The sequence below is a fragment of the Aythya ferina genome, assembly GCF_964211825.1.
Source record: "Aythya ferina genome assembly, chromosome: 14".
In the NCBI taxonomy this organism is placed as follows: domain Eukaryota; kingdom Metazoa; phylum Chordata; class Aves; order Anseriformes; family Anatidae; genus Aythya; species Aythya ferina.
Window position 1 is genome coordinate 8,834,692 of NC_140312.1, and position 18,374 is coordinate 8,853,065.

At 66.7% G+C, this 18,374-nt stretch overlaps 2 protein-coding genes across 3 annotated transcripts; one reads left to right on the forward strand and one right to left on the reverse strand.

The window, feature by feature from the left end:
- Positions 1-63: 63 nt before the first annotated feature.
- CPLX2 (complexin 2) lies at positions 64-13,394 on the forward strand. 2 transcript variants are annotated; one of them, XM_084536097.1, is made up of 5 exons: positions 64-168; positions 4,292-4,390; positions 11,023-11,130; positions 11,563-11,738; positions 11,882-13,394. In XM_084536097.1, the coding sequence occupies exons 3-5, from the start codon at positions 11,100-11,102 to the stop codon at positions 12,077-12,079; spliced, it is 405 nt and encodes a 134-aa protein (XP_084392223.1). In that variant the 5' UTR covers positions 64-168; positions 4,292-4,390; positions 11,023-11,099; the 3' UTR covers positions 12,080-13,394. The 2 variants fall into 2 exon arrangements, with proteins under 2 accessions (XP_084392223.1, XP_084392224.1); XM_084536098.1 differs by lacking the exons at positions 64-168; positions 4,292-4,390 and adding an exon at positions 9,485-9,507.
- A 1,299-nt stretch (positions 13,395-14,693) lies between these two features.
- On the reverse strand, positions 14,694-18,362 carry THOC3 (THO complex subunit 3; the record flags this gene model as incomplete). The annotated part of the gene is made up of 6 exons (XM_084536083.1): positions 14,694-15,164; positions 15,475-15,575; positions 15,663-15,824; positions 16,175-16,379; positions 17,285-17,441; positions 18,180-18,362. The coding sequence occupies 6 exons, from the start codon at positions 18,360-18,362 to the stop codon at positions 15,001-15,003; spliced, it is 972 nt and encodes a 323-aa protein (XP_084392209.1). The 3' UTR covers positions 14,694-15,000.
- Between the last annotated feature and the right edge of the window lie 12 nt (positions 18,363-18,374).

Here is an 18,374-nt window from a genome sequence, read left to right on the forward strand (position 1 = left end):
GGGCACGGAGCCGGCCCCGCCCGGGAGGCCGAGCGGCGGAGGGGGAGCCAGCAACGGGAGCCCCCCCCCGGACCGCTCCGGCTCCCGCCTCCCTTCCGGCGGCGGCTCCTTCCCTGCGCCGGGGGCGGACCGGGCGCACCGGAGCCGCACCGAGCCGAGCCGAGCCAGGTGGGTGCGGGGCCGGCACCGGGCACCGGGCACCGGCAGCCGGGGGCGGGCCCCGCCGTGCCGCAGAGCCCGGGGATGGGCGGAGGTGTGGGGATGGAGAGGGGGGGGGGTGGAGAACGGGGATGGGGATGGAGATGGGGATGGGGATGGGGCCGGGGACCGGCCCGCCGAGCCTCCCGGGGCCGCCGGCTTATGTAACGGGGCGGCGGCCGCGGGGCTGCGGGCTGCGGCATGCGGGCTGCGGGGCGCGCTGCGGCTGCGGGAGGCAGCGCTCGGCGGGGTCCCCCCCCCCCCCCCCCCAGCATCACCATCACCTCTTCCCCGGCTGCCCCCACTTCTGCAGCCCATCCTCTCCCTGCCCTCCGCCCCGCAGGTCGGGCGGGGGGGCCGGGGAAGGGCTGTGTGTCCGTGTGTCCCCCCCTCCCCATCATCACACGGGGATGTGGCGCACGGGGATGTGTCCCTGCGGGCACGGAGAGGTGACCCGCACCCCCTGCCACCCTCTGCTTGTCCCCCGGGGGCAGCTCCCGGTGCCCTGCTGGGCTCTCCCTACACCTCCCCATCCCCAAATCCCTCCCGGGGAGGCTCAGCCCCTTGTGGGCCACCCCTGCTGCACGGCAGCTCCGCTCCCCGGGGTGCCATCCGGCCCCTTTCCCCACCGCAGCACCCCTCCTGCGCCCCAGCACCCCCAGGCTCCATCCCTGTCCCCCTGCTGTGTCCCCGGGGCTGTGGCACGCAGGGCAGGTGGCTGCAGGGACCCGGGCCTGGCAGCACGCGGTGGCAGTGCCACCCGCATGGCAGGAGCGTGACCGGGTGGCCGCTGCCCCCAGGCAGGCGGCGCAGGGAGTGGGAGCAGCAAAGCAGGGCTGGTGCTTTTGCTCCGGACAGGGCTCGTGGCTCAGGGCTTCGCTGCCAGCCTACGGACACCGGAGAGAGCTCTGCCGGGGCAATCCGGCCCAGGAAAATGTCTCGAAGTCTCCCTTGGCCGTGGGCTGAGCGTTTGTTTCTTCGATCGCTTCTCGCGCGCTAACATTAGTGCTGAGATGACCCCAAGCAGGCAGAGCTATTAACACCTCGCAGCACCCGGAGGACGGTTGCGGTTCGCACCTTGGCTCATCCCCGGCTCTCCGCAGCCTCCTGCTGCCAGGCGCAGCCCGCCAGGCCCGCTGCTGCTCCTCGGGAGCCGTGCGCCGAGTTCCCCATCACCATTTTAGCACCAAATCCCAGCAGAGGTCGGGTTCACAGGAGCGTGGCCCCGCTCCAATCCCACCGCTGGGCACCCACCTACCCCAGCTGGTGGCAGCCAACGTGGCACCGGCCCCACCACGGGGACCCCGCTGTCCCCGAGGCTGTGCGGGCACGGGACCACACGAGCTCCTCCTGCCCACAGCCTCCTGGGCAGATCTTCCCGTTTGTTCCTCCGCCGGCATTATCCCCGAGTTTAACCGAGCCCTCTCCCTCCCCGGTGTTTACTCGCCGGGTGTATTTATAGAGAGCAATCAGGCCTGCTCAGCCCGGGTAAACAAGCTGTGCTCCTGCGGGCTGCTCTCGCCTCAGCGCTCCTGCTGCTCGTCCCACGAGCTTTCCCCTCTGCCTCTCCTGGCTCCACGGAGGCCCAGACCTCGTGCCCGACCTGGGCTCTCCGAGCTGTGCCACCCGGCCCCGGTCTCCCCGTCGGTCCCCAGGAGCCTCTGTCACCCTGCCCGTGTCACCCTGCCCGTGTCACCCTACCCGTGTCACCCTACCCGTGCTGCTGCACGAACGCCCAGGATCATTTTTCATCTCAGCCCGGCAAGTAGGACCCGAGCCTGCCCCGGCCCAGGGACAGATGTGCAGGAAGCAGTGAGGTTTTTAAGGCTGAAGGTTTGGGGTTGAGGCACGCAGGGTGGCTCAGGGGCAGGGCACAATGTGACACCTGCGATTTCTCAGCCCCCTGTGGCAGGCAGTTCGGGTGCTGCTGCCCTGACGATATTTCCCCCGAGCGCAGAGGCTCTGTGCCTCTCCCCAGCACCCAGTGCCTGGCCACAAAGCTGCTGCCAGCCCCGAGCAGGTCACCAGAGCATCTCCTGACACAGAAGAAACGCTTTGAGATGCGTCCCCGCATTTCCCACCCCACACTCCCACTCCTTCCCATCCCCAGCCCACCCCCGGGTGCCTCAGACACCGCGGCAGCTGGAGGAGCTGAGCTCTGCACACGGGGTGCTGAGAGCTGGAGGTGCCAAGCAGAGGGGCTGGGGACTCTGCCCTGTGGGCAGACCCTCGGCTGGGTAAAAGCAGCCCCACCAGCACCCGCCGGGTGCCCCCGCTCTGCTCTCCCCTTCCTCTGCCTTTGGCTGAGGTCGGTGTCTGGACGGACAGGCAGACAGACGGACAGAGCTGCTGCAGTTCTCCCCGTGAGCCGCCCAGGTGAGAGGCAGCTCTGCGCTCCTGGCAGGCTCTGCCGGTTGCAAAGGCAGGACATAAATAAATAAATACATAAACAAAGCAACCCCGCGCTGCTCTGGCCCAGAAAAGCAGCGCCCTGCAGGGACCCGACTGGCGCAGCCCCCCAGGACCCTCTGCACCTCCTCGGGTCTCCACGCAGGGAGTTCCCCCGGTCTGAGCACGCTGTGGGGTTTCGGCAAAGGCCAGCAGCTGATTTACACCCCAGGACGTGGCCGGCACAGCAGGGGCTGATCCTGTCCTGGCTCAGCTCCTCTCCCAGGTGCTGAGCTGCCTGAAAACCCAGCCGCCCCCAGCCCCCAGCCCCAGGGTGGCCCTGCAGCCCGTCCTACCCCGCTCCGAACCTTCCCACATCCCGCAGGAGGCAGCGCCTGTCCCCAGCAAAGGTCACCTTCACGCTGCCGCCGAGCCCTTTCCAGGCTGAGCTCTCGGCACCGCGTTTCCCGGGGAAGCAGCCGCATTTCGGGGGTCTCCACGGGGGTCCCAGCAGGGTGCAGGGGCTGGATGCCCGCACGGTACCCTGTCCCCAAACCCAGTGCTGCGCCTGGGGGCTCGGGGTGTCCCCTACCCCTGGGGCTGGGACCCGCTTCCCTGCTCCCCAGTGCAGGAGGGTGTTTAATCTCTTTTTAAATAAAAGGCAGGCGTTATCCCCGGCAGCCCCCCGTCCCCTGGTGTCACCATCTGAGTGTGTTTTCCCCTGGCTCCCCTGGGCGTTTATATACAATTTGCCCTGGAAATTCCCCAGGGCACAGGAAAGGAGCTGGCTCTGCGTTAGGATAAATACCTGACTTCCCCAGGAACCTGCTCCCTAAATCACGCAGCCCACGCTGTGCCCAACAGGCGCCGGGGTGGCACCAGCTGCTCCGTGGGGACAGGGCACGGTGCCACCCCGACACACTGCCAGCAGCAGGGTGCCCGGGTGTCTGCACGGCCCCGTCCCACGCAGCATCCCCTGGGAGCATCCCCTGAGCCTCCCCAGCCCGCCAGGGGCATCTCAAGGGCATTTGGGGTAGGGAGAAGGAAAAATCCCAGGCAGAAGCTTCCCGAAGTTCAGCCCAAGTTGGGAGCCCGAGGAGGGAACGGCGTCCTCAGCCTGCAGCCTTTGTTAAGGGCTTTGGTTTGCCTGCTTGTTTTAACTGGCCGTTACCTTCTCCAAAGCAGAAATTCATCATCTGGAAGCCAAGGAATGCGGAGTTAATGCGAAATTTTAAAACCCTCAAAGAGCGAGAGCCCGCTAAATAATTCATGCAGGCAGCCAAACTGCCGGGTGCCTGCGGAGAGAGCGGAGCCCTCGGCCAGGAGCCCTCAGCCAGCAGTGGTGCTGGTGTCCTGGCTCCAGGAGGGGCAAAACCCCCCAGGGGCTGCCACCTCCTGCTGGCTGCTGCCCACCCGTGTCCCCATTGGGCTCCTCCTTTGGTCCTCAGAGCTCAGGGTGCGAGGGGTTGGGGGGGGTCCAAAAACCAGGCAGTGGGCTGCGCTCTCCATCGCCTGTGGATGAAGACAGCAGCTCCATCCTCCTCCTCCTCCTCTGGGGGATGAAGGAGCCCACCACCAGCCCTCATACCCGTGCCCCAGCTGGCTCGGTGGCCACACTCACTTGGTCCTGTGCTGTGTGGGGTGTCCCGTGCTGTGTGGGGTGCCCCCTCCAGCGCTGATCCTCCTGCCGTGGTGTCTCCCGCAGGCCCCGCTCTCCCTGCGATGCCCACCCGCCCCCGCGAGGCCCCCTCCGCGCTGCGTTAGGTGCTGAAGCCCACGGACGCCCGGCGCTGCACGCACCAAGGTAGGCAGCACGGCCCCGCTGGGGGCTCAGCACCGCGGGCATCCACATGAGACCCCCCGGGGGGGGCAGCAGCTCTGGGGTGGACACGAGGCACGGTCCTGCCTTGGGACCCCGGCAGGTGACGGTGATCGTGGAGGTGGTGTGGGGAATGGGGATTTTTTTTTCCTTTTTTTTTTTTTCTCCCTTTTTTTTTTTTTTTCCTCTGAAAGCCCCCAGATGGGCAAGGTAGGAGCCAAACCCCGCTGGAAGCAGCCAAGAATGATTTTCTGGCCAGAGCCCCAGCAGCTCTTGGAGCGGCGCCGTGCCCAGCCAGCGTCACACTGCAGTGGAAACCCCGAGCGCAGGCGGGCTGGGGGCGGCTTCATTTTCTCCCCCCCCACCCCGAGCTGCCCCCCAGCACGGGGGTCTCACCTTCCCCGTGCCCTGATCCAGGCTCATCCCACTCCCACCGAGCCGCAGCTTGGCTGGAGCCCTGACACCCAGATGTCCCCCCCCCGCTGCTGAGCCCCCCGCTGTGCCACCATCTGCTGCCAGCGGAGGACGGGGTGTCCCCGGCACTGTGACCCTCCTTGGTGGCTCTCAGCTCCCAAACCTGCCCTCTGTGGGGCTGCCCCCCAGGGAGGAAGGTGCTCACCCTCCTTTGTAGGTTCTCCCATCCCAGCACAGAGCCCAGGAGAGGGGCTGAGAGGGGTTGGGGGGGGGCCCAGGCATCTGCTCTCCACCCTGCCTCAGCCACCTCCACCATCACTGCCCCTCGATGTCCCCTGCCAGGGCAAAGGGATGGAAATGGGGACGTGCACAGGCTGGCTCCTTCCTCAAAGGTGATCGCTGGGGCTGTCGGGGCAGGGAGTGCTGGGGAGGCACCGTGGGGGCTCGGGGGGGGCTTTTGTTGGCTGCCCGCGTGGTGCCGGGTGCGCTGTGCCCAGCTCTGCTCCGCGCCGGCCCCTGCAGAGCTGTGCGGGTGTGCGTGCCTGCCATAAATATTGATGGGGGGGACTCGGTGCGAGGGTGCCTTTCCGTACGGTGTTTGGGATGTAAACGCACCGGGTACCTGCTGCCTGGGCTGGGGAAAGCTGCATGAAAGCACCCAGGCCGAAGGCACGGGGGCTTTATAGAGGGAATTCATCCTGCTGGAGGTGGGAAGGGGCTGGGGGAATAACCCCGGGGGTCACAAAGGCGCTGGGCGAACCCGCAGCAAGCCCCAAACCTTCCACCAGGGACTGCAGAGAGCGGCCGCTGCTCCCCCAGCCCGCTTCCCGCGCAGCCCAGGCAGGATAAACAGCGAGGGGCTGCAGTGCCTCTGCTTAATAATGCACGGCACAGAGGCACCGGCCGCACGCTGCTCCCGACAGCCACGGGGACCAGGAGCTGCTGCTGCAGCCTGCGGCCCAGAGGGTCGATCCGGCAGCCCCGGTGCTCACAGGGTGGCCGCAGCGGGGTCGTGTGCCGTGTGGTGCTGGAAGAGCCGTGGGGACGTGGCCACCTCGGGGCTCCGTGGGGCCACCAGCTGTGGGGAGGGCTGGGCGAGCTGAGCTCCCCACCGCAGGGCGCAGAGCAGGCTCTTGGCTGTGGCTGGAGCTGGGTCCCTGCCCCAGGGGGAAATTCAGCCCCGTGCGCATTGTGGGGGCTGCAGTGGGAGCACTTCTCCCCCTCTCCAGCACCTTCCTGTGTTTTTTGTTTTGTGTTTTTTTGTTTTTTGTTTTTTCCCAGCTGTGCCGGGAAAGGCTGGAGGCAGCGGGCTCGGTCCCCTCCTTGCCCCCCAGCTCCTTCGTGTGCAGCCACCCCAGCTGGCACGAGCAGGCACACAGGCAGCCCTGCAGGCACGGTGTACGCACAGCTCCTGCCAACACCCGGGGGGGGCACACGTGGCCCTAATTGCGTGCGGTGCCACCACCCGGCCCCGCCACCCATCTGCCACGGCACGGAGCCGCCAGCACCCAAACCACTGCCACGGACGGGCTGGGGGCACCCCGTGCACCCCCACCCCACGGGCAGGCAGGAGCCCAACGCTTGGGGCCAGCCCCTTGGCAAGAGCAACTGCGGAGGGGTTGTTGTAGGGGCGCAGTCGGGGCTGCGGTGCTGGTGCTGGCGGGGCTGTGCTGGTGGGGCAGGGAGCAGGGAAAGCTGCGGTGCTGGCCCCGAGCGTGGCGGTGAGCCCGGGTCCCCCCTGGCACGTGCACGGTGTCACCGCGGGAAGGACAGCGGGTGGCAGGGGCTGTCCCTGCCCTCTGCGTGCCCTGACCTTGCTCAGGAGGGTCGGCTCTGAGCTGATTCTGCAGGACTTGGGTGGCTGCTCCCATCCCTGTCCCCATCCCTGTCCCCATCCCTGTCCCTGTCCCTGTCCCCGTCACTGCCCGGTGCCAGCCCCAAGGGGGCCAGGGCTGCTCTTCAGAGCTGCAGCTGCTGCCTGTTTTGTGCTGCCTCTTCCCCTTCTCCCCGCTGCTGTTTTTGTTTTGTTTAAGAGGCCGGGTTACGAATTTTAAACAGGCTCCTGAAAAACCCAATTACCTCCAGAAGACAACCTGATAAAAGCTGCCTAAGTGGCACTGTGGAAATCGCCTTGTGCAGCAGCCGAGGGAAAACCGACGTAACAAAGCCTCTGGAAATGGAGTTAACCACTTTTAATCCCTTGGTGCGATGAGGAGGGCCAACAATTATTTTCTGCAGAGATGAGGGGGGGGGAATAAATAAAATAACTGCCCTGTGCTGCCGAGGGGTTGCAGCAGGCCGGGTTGGTGGCGGTGCAGCAGGATGGGTGCAGGCATTCAGGCACCTCGGCTGTGCCCAGGAGCCCTGGGAGTGCCCGCGGATGCTGTGACCTTGCAGGGTCCCCGTGCAGCTGCAGGGCCTGGGGACGATGCCGGGGCATTGCTGACCCCATATGGTGGCTGATGCAGCAGCAGCCAGCCCCGTGCCCGTTCCCCAGCAGCACAGGAGAGCGGTGAGGCGCAGGACTTGGCAGCACCGGGAGCTTCCTCCTCCATCTGGCCACGGCGCTGCTCCCCCTTCCCTCCCCAGCCCTTCCCTTCCTTCTCCCCCCAGCCAGCAGCAAAAACCCACCGGGCAGCTCACCCAGCACAATGCCAGGGACCAGCTGCACCCAAGGGCCTCCCCAAACCCACCAGCAGCTCCCAGTGCCACCAGCATCCTGCAACCATCTCCGCGGGGCAGAGCTGGGTGCCTGCTGGCTGCGGGTGCGCTGCTGGCAGCTGGAGCGCCGGGGCGGTTGGCCGCGGCTGCCGGGAGCCTCGTGCTGCTTCGCCCACCTCCCCCTGCCATCAACACCCTGCCTGGGGTCCCACGCTCGGGGACAGCTCCCCGGGCAGCCCATGCACCACCGAGCCCCGCTGCATGAAGGATTGGCCCCGCTGGCATGGCCAGAGCTCCTACTGGGACCAGTCCTTGGGCACGCTGGGAGCTACTGGGGGAGGATGCGCTTAATGAGCCGAGGCGTCTCCAAAGATTGAAAGACTCCAGGACCCATCCCAGGAACAAAAGGAGGCGTTTGTCAGGCGCTGAGAGACGGGCTCGTTAATTCCTCCTGGCTGTCACACTTATCTGTAATGAATTTGTGCTCCGCTGTATTATTTTTAATACAATAGGAGCGGTGCCGCCCGCCCACCGCCCGGCTGCCGGGAGTGCTGACGTCAGCGCCCGGAGCGGGGCTGCTGCGGGACGGACGGACGGGTGGACAGACGGACAGACAGACGGACAGGCCAAATGTGAGCCTGTCCCACCGCCCCCATGCCCATCCCGCAGCGGGTGCTGGGGCAGGAGGAATTTTTGCATGGAGGTGGAAAATTGAGTTGTCGGTCGGGGTGGGAGGAGGCGGAGGGCTTGGGGCTGGCGGAGGAGCGTGCTGGGCTCGGGGGGGTGTTTTGGGGTGCGGTGAGCAGGGGGGGAGCAGGAGGAACGCGTCCTCTGTGTGTTATCTCCGTGCTGAGAGCCGTCTGCCCCCGCAGCCACGCGTCGTGGTGCTGCGTGCGCCCGCGTGGCTCCATCGGTGCCGCATGCCCCACAGAGGTGCGGGGCTGTGGGATGGAGCCGCGAGCATCCCCGCAGGGCTGCGGCTCCGGGGCCTCGCCAGCAACCACCAGATAGCCCCAAAGCCGTGCTCGGAGCTCTGCTAATCTGATTTGCAAAGAGCTCGCCTGGTCTCTACCCGCGCAGGGCTGGATTCGTTCACAGGCGCCGGTGGGGCACGGGGTGCGCACCCAGCCCAGCGCCTCCGCACCCCGAGCTCCACTGCAGCCACGTGGGCGTTGGGGCTGCGAGGCCACCGCGTGTCCCCAGCACCCCAAAGCCACTGCATGTCCCCAGCACCCTGAGGCCACCGCGTGTCCCCAGCACCCCAAAGCCACCTCGTGTCCCCAGCACCTCGTGTCCGGGCACCCCTTGCCCGCCGTGGTCTCCCCCTGGGTGTCAGCGCCAAAAATTCTGAGCTGGGGGCTCCGCGTGGCTGCGGTGATTTATCGGGGACTTTAATAGCTCCCACAGCCGCTCTGCGCCTCTGCAATTAAGCGCGGCTGCTCCTGGAGAGCCACAGAGTTACCGAGGCCTGGCCGGAGGCTCGTGGGGGCTCGTGGGGGGCTCTGATCCCCAGGGACCGAGGAGTCCCGGGGACAAGCACGGGCTGGAGGTCAGGGGGATGGATCAGGGTGGGGGGCACAAGCATGGGTTGGGGGTCAGGGGGATGAATTGTGGTCAGGGCGATGAATGAGGGGCAGGGTGACAAATTGGTGCCGCTCGGGGTGTCCGGGGGGGAGTCAGCCCCCCGCCACCGCCTCGCTCGGGCCGTTCATTGCGGCGGAGGTGAATCATTGAATCATTGCAGCGGGGGGGGGGAGCAGCGGGGCGGCACTGCACGGTCCCAGCAACATTCCCCGGGGGGGTCCCGGTGTCTGTGTGTTTAGGGGGGGGGTCCCGGCCCCCTCCCGTGCCACCCCCTAGGCGCACACCCGCACTGCCCGGTGCCGGCGGGGAGCGGAGCGGAGCTGGGGGTGGCTCCCGGTGCTTTGAGGGGGGGGGGATCCAGGCGTGTCCGGGGAGTGGGGGGGGGGGCGGGATCGGGGCGGGGCGGGGCGGGGCGGCGGCAGCCGAGAGCCGCGGCGGAGCCGGTGAGTGCTGAACGGTGCTGAACGGACAGCGCCGCCGCTGCGGCACCGGGCGGCACCGGGAGGGCCCCGCGCCGCAGCCCCCGGGGAGGGGAAGGGTTGGGGAGGGGGAGGGCACCCCCCCGAGGGTCCCCGCGCCACCGCTGCCATCCCCTCCCCGTGGCCCCGTCCCGCGTCCGTCGCGTCCCCCCGCCGTGTCACCCCCCCCCACCTCCTCCCGGTGGTGCCTGCATGCCCGCTGTGTCCTCCCGTGGGGGCTGGCCCCGTGTCCCTGCCTGTGACCCCCCCCCTTTCGGGTTTCCCCCCTCCTCTGCGGTGTCCGTGCACCCCGCTCCGTGGTCCCGCTGTCCCGGGCGCCCCCGGTTTCCTTCCCCCCCCCCCTCTGTCCTCGCCATCCGGTATCACCGCGTCTCCGGTGTCCCCTGAGCCCCCCCGCGGCTGGCACCACCGCGGAGCCCCGGGTGGAACAGACCCCCCCGTCCCCTTCCCTGTCCCTGTCCCCATCCCGGTGCTGTGGGGTTCCCCAGTGCAGGGACCAACAAACTTCCTTGGCACCAGTTGGTGGGGGCCCCCCCGCCGCCTGCTGAACGAGGGGGGGGATCCACGAGGCTGCGGCACCACGGGGTGCACACGCACACCACCAACCGCATGCACGGTGCCAGCACTGCCTGCACCCCCAGCACGCACAGGGCACACGGGGGGAGCACACACACGCATGCCTGGCCCCCCCACGCACCTCCCACGAGCAGCCTGCAACACCCCCACACGCGCAGCTCGCTCTGCAAAGCACCGTGCACGCACCCCCCGGAGCCACCCGCACGCCCCCGGCCCCGCACACACACACACACACGCACGCCCAAATCCAGCCCGCAGCCCCCCCCCGGCGTGCAAACACGCTCAGTGGCACGGCGGCGCGCAGCCTGCGAGCCCGTGCGCGCGCACACACCCGCCACCCGCCTGCCCCTGCCCGCACAGCTTGCAAAGCCCCGAAGTCGCGCACGGAGCTTGCAAACAGGCTGCACACCCCCACGCCGTGTGGGCACGCGCAGCCTCCGGCCCCACAAATTTGTACACACACACACACAGAGCGTGTGCCTGGCGTGTAAACACGGCCCGCAAACACCCCTCCCGAGCAAACACGCGGGCAGCGCTGCGATGTGCCCAGGGCGCACTGACGGCGTGCCACGCGCCTGCAAACCCCAAAAAGTCACAACCTGCCGGCAGCTGTGGCTCCTTCCCTCCGCAGAGCACAGGCATTGCAGTACCGGGGCGCATTGTCCTCCCCAGGCTGGCTCTGTCCCCGCCGTGCACAGGGACACGGTGGTGGCACGGTGGTGGCACGGTGGGTTGCGGTGCTCCCAGTTCCGTGCCACCCACTGAGCGCAGTGCCACGGTGGAAGCCCCTCTGGAGCTGAGTCTGCAGGGGTGCACCCTGCAGCCCAAGGGACTGGCGCGGTGTTGGGGCAGCGGGGACCCCATGCTCGGTGTCCCCAATGCTGTCCCTCTCTCCCTGCCCAGGTGGCCCTGGTCAGCGAGCGCGGACGGCAGTGGATGAGCGCTGGGCACCGGCCTAGCCACACGCACACACCGGCACCATGGACTTCGTCATGAAGCAAGCGCTGGGCGGTGAGTGGGGGCGATGCCGTGGGGTGACAGCACGCTCAGCACCCCTGGGAACGCGGTGCAGGCAGTCGGGGAGGGCCACTGCAGGGGATCCAGCAGCCACTGGAGTCCTCCGGGGTTCCCGGCGCCAGCAGTGCCTGGCGGGGGATTCCCGGCTCTCCTGCCGCGAGGTGGGATTCCCCGGCGGGTCCCCTGGGTGCCAGCGCCGGAGGAGCTGCAGGCGTCTCCCCGGGCTGACGCTCAACTAGGGCAGCGCAGGCAGCCCGCGGCGCTCCCGTCCCCGCAGCCTCCAGAGCCTGTCTGCAGCCGGCTCCGGTGGCACTGGGGACGAGGGGACCCCGGGTTGTCCTTGCAGGCTGGCTCCGTGCCCCGCGTGGCTCCGGTAGCCAGCCCCGGGGTCTTGTACCGCACAGCTGAGGGTCTCGTCCCGCACAGGGGCCACCAAGGACATGGGGAAGATGCTGGGGGGCGAGGAGGAGAAGGACCCCGACGCGCAGAAGAAGGAGGAGGAGAGGCAGGAAGCGCTGCGCCAGCAGGAGGAGGAGCGGAAAGCCAAGCACGCCCGCATGGAGGCCGAGCGGGAGAAAGTCCGGCAGCAGATCCGCGACAAGGTGGGCGCACGGCTCCCTGCCCCACGGCTCCCTGCCCCACGGCTCCCTGCCCCGGGGGCTGGGACCGATGGGCAGCGAGGGGCAGGGGGCGCAGGGCGGGCAGTGCCCCCTCCCCGCCCCGCTCAGGGCCCGTGTCCCCGCAGTACGGGCTGAAGAAGAAGGAGGAGAAGGAGGCGGAGGAGAAAGCGGCGCTGGAGCAGCCGTGTGAGGGCAGCCTGACGCGCCCCAAGAAAGCCATCCCGGCGGGCTGCGGGGACGAGGAAGAGGAGGAGGAGGAGAGCATCCTGGACACCGTGCTCAAGTACCTGCCCGGCCCGCTGCAGGATATGTTCAAGAAGTAACGGCACCGCCAACCCTGCCATGGGGTGCTGGGGCACAGGCGCCCTCCTCCTCCCTCCGACTCCTCCATCAGTTCCCTTGGCCCCGGGGGGGTCCCCGCACCCCCTCCCCGCCCTCCCTCCACCCCCTTCCCCCGACCACCCGCCCCGTCCCGGCCAGGCAGGGCCCCCCCCGACCACGTTGTGCCAAAGGGGAGCTTCCCTGGCCGGACAGGGCGACCCGGGACCAAATGCACTGATGTGACCTCGCGGCAGGCTGGGGGCACCCCAGGCCCCACCGGACCCCGGGGCGGCTCCCCGTGCCCCCGGCCCTGCCCCTCTGCCCCCCACCGCCCTCCCACCCACCCGGGGGGGGGCCCGGGCAGGCCTCCATGCGCCTGCCCTCGCCCCCAGCACTGCCACCCTGCCCTGCCCCACCCTGGGCCATGCCCAAAGCACAAAGCCAGGCGCCCTGCCCGCAGCTCCCCCATCCCCGCTCCCTGCTGGGGTCCCCCGGGGCTGCCCGGTGCACCCCAGCATCGGGTTGGGGGGGGGTGGGGTTGGAGGGGACCCCCCCCCCTTCTCCCTCCCCTTCTCCCCGCATCTCTGGCCCCATAGTTAAAGCCATATCAGTTAGACTGCAATACTTCAGCACCGGGAGGAGCGGGCGCCGCGCTCCGCCGACCGTGTACAAAGGCGCGTGCGGGGCAGGGACCCCCCCTGCCCCGTCCCCCCCTGCCCCGTCCCATCCCCGCCGTCCCCCCCAACACCGCTCGCTCGTCCGTGTCTCGGCCCCGCTGCCCCCTCACCCCCCCCCCTTTCCCCTTTTACCCCCCCGTTCTCGCATCGGTGTCCGTGTGCCAGGGTGCGCCCCCCATTGCTCCGTGCGTCCTCGTGTCCGCTGCTCACGCCTCCACCACCCCCGTCCCCCAAAACCCCCCGCTGTCCCCGGGGGGCCGCCCGAGAGCCCCCGTGCCCGCGGGCTGCAATAAACCCAGCGCGGGGCTGGGGGCTGCCCCCCCCCCTCCCCGGCGCTGGACACACACGGGTCCCCCCGGGGCCTGGGAAGGGACCCCGGGCGCGGCAGCCCGGGCACGTCCCAGGTGCCACCGCTCGCGCCCCGATGGGGGGGACGGGGGGCACGCCACCGCCCCGGCCTGTCCCTTGCCGTGCTGCCACCCCCTTGACCCCCCCGTGCTTCCTCTGCCACAGCCCCCAGCCGCTCGCCCCGGCCCTTTTAGGGAGGCGGAGGGCGGCTCGGGGCGCCGCAGTCATGCTGTGACCATCCTGCTCGAACTAGTCTTTGACAAACGAATAAAATAAAGGGATTTGTACATTGCTCCGGCCTTCGCTCGGCTCTCACTGCCCCGCACCGACATCTCCCACCCCTCCGTGCCCCCGTTAGGGCTGAAAGCTGGCTGTTTGTCACGCTACGGGATGCCACAGGGCTCATTGTCACCCTGTGGGGCACCCAAAAGCACCCAGGCTGGGCCACAGGGGAAGGGGAAGGCCTCCCTGGCTCCCATTCCCCAGTGCCTACCCTGAAAGCACCCTCTGTGGGGCTGGGGACACGGGAAAAGGCTTTTGGGACCATCCTACAAACCCACGGGTACGGCAGGGGGGCTCCTGCCCTTCCCCCGGGCTCTGTGACTCCCCCCATAAAATAAGCGGGGACACCCACGGGGTACGAGGGCTCTTTTTGCTCTCCTGCCGTTGAGGTTGGGGACACCCCAAGTCCGGTCCCCCAAAAACAGGAGGCCCTGGGCAGCGGGGTGCCTTGTGCACCCCCCCAGCCAGGCAGGGCCCCCAGCCCTGCAGGGCTCTGCTCGCAGCCAGCCTCAGCCTCGACCGATTTGCCATCGTTTAAGAGCGAAGAGCTCAGCTGTTACCCAGGCGGCATCAGCGGAGCAGTCACCTGGAAAAGCCTCTGTCAGGAGGAAATATCGGGCGAGGGAATGATAAAGATCACACAGGGAAGGTCTCCATCGCAGGCAGGCTGCGCCAGCGCCGCCTCGCCGTGCCCAGCTGTGACGTGAGCGGGTCTTGGGGTGGGAAAATTGGCTCTGCCCTGCTGGGGGTGCAAGGACGGGGACACGGGGACACGCTGGGGTCACCTGCTGCCAGCATGGCCCTGCTCCAGCCATGGGGGTGCTGCCAGAGCGCAGCGGGGAGGGCAGGGCGGGGGGAAACAGGATGGGGACGGCCCCACGGAGCTGTCCCCATCCTCTGTGCGGTGTCCCCGGTGCTCCAGCGTGGGGGCACAGCGCCCTCTGGTGCGGTGACAGCACAGGAGATGGGGACACGGGGATGGGGACAGGGAGAGGGAAGGGGCCAGCAGCTCAGCACCTCCCTTTTTCCCCCCACTCACCTCCTCCTGCCCCCACAACAGCCACAGGCGCCTTCGTTACGGAAGAGGATTTATCAAAATTATAAAAACAACCACACATACAAAAAAAAAAAAAAAAAAAAAAAAAAAGCCCCAGCGGGGGGGAAACATCCCCCAGCCCACACGTCCCCCCCACCCTCCCTGTGCTGCCCCACGCGGGGAAGAGACGGGGGACGTGTGGGAGGGGAAGGAGCAGGCTGAGCTCCGGGGCTGCCCTCACCCCCAGGCCGCGAGGGTGATTCTCTTCACTGATTCTCTTTGGCCACGTGCCTTCGGAACAGGCCCTGCGTGGCCTGGAGACAAGGCAGCCCTGAGATAGTGAGGGGGGGGCTGTGCTGGCACCCCCAGCCTCACCAGCCCACCAGCTGCTGTTTACAAACGCTCTCGAGAGCGGCACACGAGGAGCAGGGACAACAACACGAGGGCACCGCCGAGCGGGTGAGGAGGGGAGCGACCCCCTCAGCCCCTCCTCACCCCGTCCTACGCTACCCGAGCACCCTCCCAACCCCGGGGGCAGGGCAGCGTCGCCTCCCCGCCGCCCTGCCCCGCTGCCGTTTCCTTAGGAGTCATTGGGGAGCCCAAAAAGCTTGACAGTGCCCGCCTCCCGGCTGCTGTCGTATTTGCCGTCTTTGTCGTCGCAGGCGAAGGCCAGCAGCGGCCTCTTCGGGTGCCAGGCCACTGTGAAGGTGGGGGACTCGCACTGCACCTCCCAGAGCTTCTCTCCTGCACGGAAAAGGGCCCACGTCAGCGCAGCCCCGCGCTGCACGCTGCCCCGTGGCGCGCAGCAGGGCCGAGCACCTGCCTCCTCCCTCCCACGCAGGGCAGCAGAGGAGCAAACGCTGCTTCAGCGCCTTTTAATCACCTGGTGACAAGGCTCAGGCACGACACGCAGATCTACGAGGGATTAGCGAGGCAGAGGCTCCCTCTTCTGGCGCTCTGCTGCGCACACCAAGCTCCTCCAGCGCCCTCCCAGCTCCACCAGCGCTTCTCCACCCGATTCCCCCCTTACTGCTCCCCGAAATTCAGCCGTTACCTGTCTCCACCTCCGCAATGTCAATGAAGTGATCCTCCGATGCCGACGCCAGCATCTTCCCGTCGTGGCTGAAGCTCAGCGTTCGCACGGGCCAGTCCAGCCTGCAGCGGGAGGGCAAAGCAGAGTGAGCGATCCCCCCACGGCCACGAGAGGGAGGAGGCAGAGAGCGTCGGGCCAGCAGCACCTACCTGGAGAAGCACCTCACACACACCAGCTCGTCCACATCCCACAGGCTGACGAGCGCATCAGCGCTGCCCGTGGCAAAGTACTTCCCCATGGGATCAAACTTGATGCAGATGCAGTTGGAGGGATGGGCGTTGATGGACTGAATGGGTTTCAGCTCCGGGTAGCTGCAGAGATGAAGGGAGAGGGTTAGGAAGCAGTGAGAGAAGGGCGGTGGTTGTGTGAGAGTGTAAAACACGCGGGGACTCTGAGTGAAGCAGGACAGTGCAGGGCGACACCGCTGGAAGCCTCGAGGGCTGGGTGAAGGAGACAAAACCTCTGGGTCACACACAGGGAGCCCAGCCCAGAAATGGGGCGGCCTCATTCCAGACAAGCTTGTTCCCACCACAGGACTGGGGATTTCAGGGGTGTGGGACTTCCCAAAAGCAGCACGGGGGGTTGCAGACTGCCTTGGATGACAGAAACGCACCAGGACAGCCACCCAGGTACCCAGCCCACTCATTATCCTGGCACCCACCTGAGGATGTTGATGCAGCCGTTCCCGTTAGTGAGGAAGAACATGTTGTTATCGTTGTTCCAGGAGATCTCATTCACCTCAAACTTGAACTGTTCCTCCGCTTTGGAGCGATGCGTCTTGGCATCGATGAAGGTGACAACATCATCCTTGTTCCCCACTGCGATGGTCTGCCCATCAGGGCTCCAACAGATGTTGATGTTCTCCCCTAGAAGGGCAGAAAGACAACAGGTCTCATTTCCACAGGTCTCATTGCCACACATATGAGGAGCCTGCAGGAGCCCCAGTGCGTTAAGCAGGTGGGCTGCTATCATTCCTGATCCAAGGCCCCAGTCTGCTCCACTAACTCTAACCAACTCCCAGATGGGAAAGACTGCCGGGTCTGCGATTTAACACTCACACTCTGCACAGTAACCGTCCAGCAACATGCACAAGGACTGAAAATTCGAATTAGCAGAACCGTAGTTTCAAGTCAACATGACTGCATCACTACCCTTTCTGTTTTAGTCACAGCAACCACCAAACAAGGTCAAATCAAAGACCCACTTAACTCGGCAATCTTCAATATCCAAAACAAGCAGCAGCCAACAACAAATACACACGAACAAGGGTAGGAACAAGGCAGGCTGCAATTATGTCACCTTACAACATTGTTTCTAGCTCTGACAATTGAAAGTCAGAGATTTCCTAGGCGAGTGATGGGATTTCCTAGGCCAGTATCTGGGTCAATCAACTCATAAATTTGAAGAATTGCTTTTTTACATCAACGTAAACTTTGACTTCGACCTTTTGTCTCTGCAAACACGCCTTCCCCAGCCTCCAGCCTTGTAGCCCCCAGACTGCAGAGACGAGCACGCAGGATGTTTTAACAGTCAGCTGCATATTTCAGCGGCTCCTCCAGCCCTGGCACCTGCGGGAGCCAGCCCTCGTGGTCACTGCTGCCCCTTACCCCAGCTCAAGTTAGATGAGGGAGTCACGAAACCAGAAGCAGCAACAAAGCTGCCCTGATTGCCAAACCCAACACACAAGGCCAGGGAGCAGGATCACTGCAGAGGGGTCCCACGCAGCGGGGGTGCTGTGGGGCCCAGCAGCCCGCAGAAGGCAGGGACCCACCTTTGGTGTTGACGGTGGCGATGCACTTGGTGGTGCGGACGTCCCAGATGCGGATGGTCTTGTCCCCAGACGCCGTGACAAAGAGGTCGGGGTTGCTGGGGTGCCAGCAGAGCTGATCCACGCTGTCCCCGTGCCCCCGGTAGTTGTTCTCCTTTACCTGGGGGAAGAGGACGGTTATCCGACGGGGAAAAGAGCCCCAGCAAGGTCAGCCCATCCCCGGGGCACTGCCAGTTACTGATCCCAGCACCTCCACCACTGCTTCAGTCACCATCCCCAGCCTCCCCTAACAGACACCGATCCCGGTACCAGCCCCCATATCCCAGTACTGAGTCCCTGATCCCAGTACCGGCCTCCACACCCCAGTACTGGCCTGTATGCCCTAGCACCAGCTCCCTGATTCCGGTACCAGCTCCCACACCGCAGTATTGGCCCCCAGGCCCCGGTACCTCCCCCACACACCCCAGTACTGGACATCAGATCCTGGTACCAGCCCCCACACCCCAGTACTGGCCCGTGTGTCCCAGTACCAGCTCCCTGATCCCAGTACCAGCCCCCACACCCTGGTACCTCCCCCATACATCCCAGTAACAACCCCCATATCCCAGTACCGGCCCCCTGACCCCAGTACTGGTCCTATGACCACAGTACCGGCCCCTACGCCCCGGTGCTGGTCCCTATGTCCCAGTACCAGCTCCCTGATCCCGGTACCAGCCCCCATACCCCAATACCAGCTCCCTGATCCCGGTATCGACCCCACACACACCGGTACCTCCCCCATACCCCAGTACCGACCCCCACGGTCGCTCCCTACCCCAACCGGGGTCCCTCCGCTGCTCCCCCCGCCTCCCCAGCGGCCTCCCCCCCTCCCCTCCCCTCCCCTCCACCGCCTCCTCACCAGCCGGTCCTTCTCGAGCAGGAAGACGCTGGCCGTCTTATCGAAAGAGCCGGAGGCCAGGCGGCGGCCGCAGCAGCTCCAGGCCACCGAGTGCACCTTGGCGCCGTGAGCCGGGAACTCGCGGCTCCGCGTGTTGGCCCGGAACAGCTCCTGCATGGCCTGCACGTAGGGCGACACCGCCATGGCGGGGCCGGG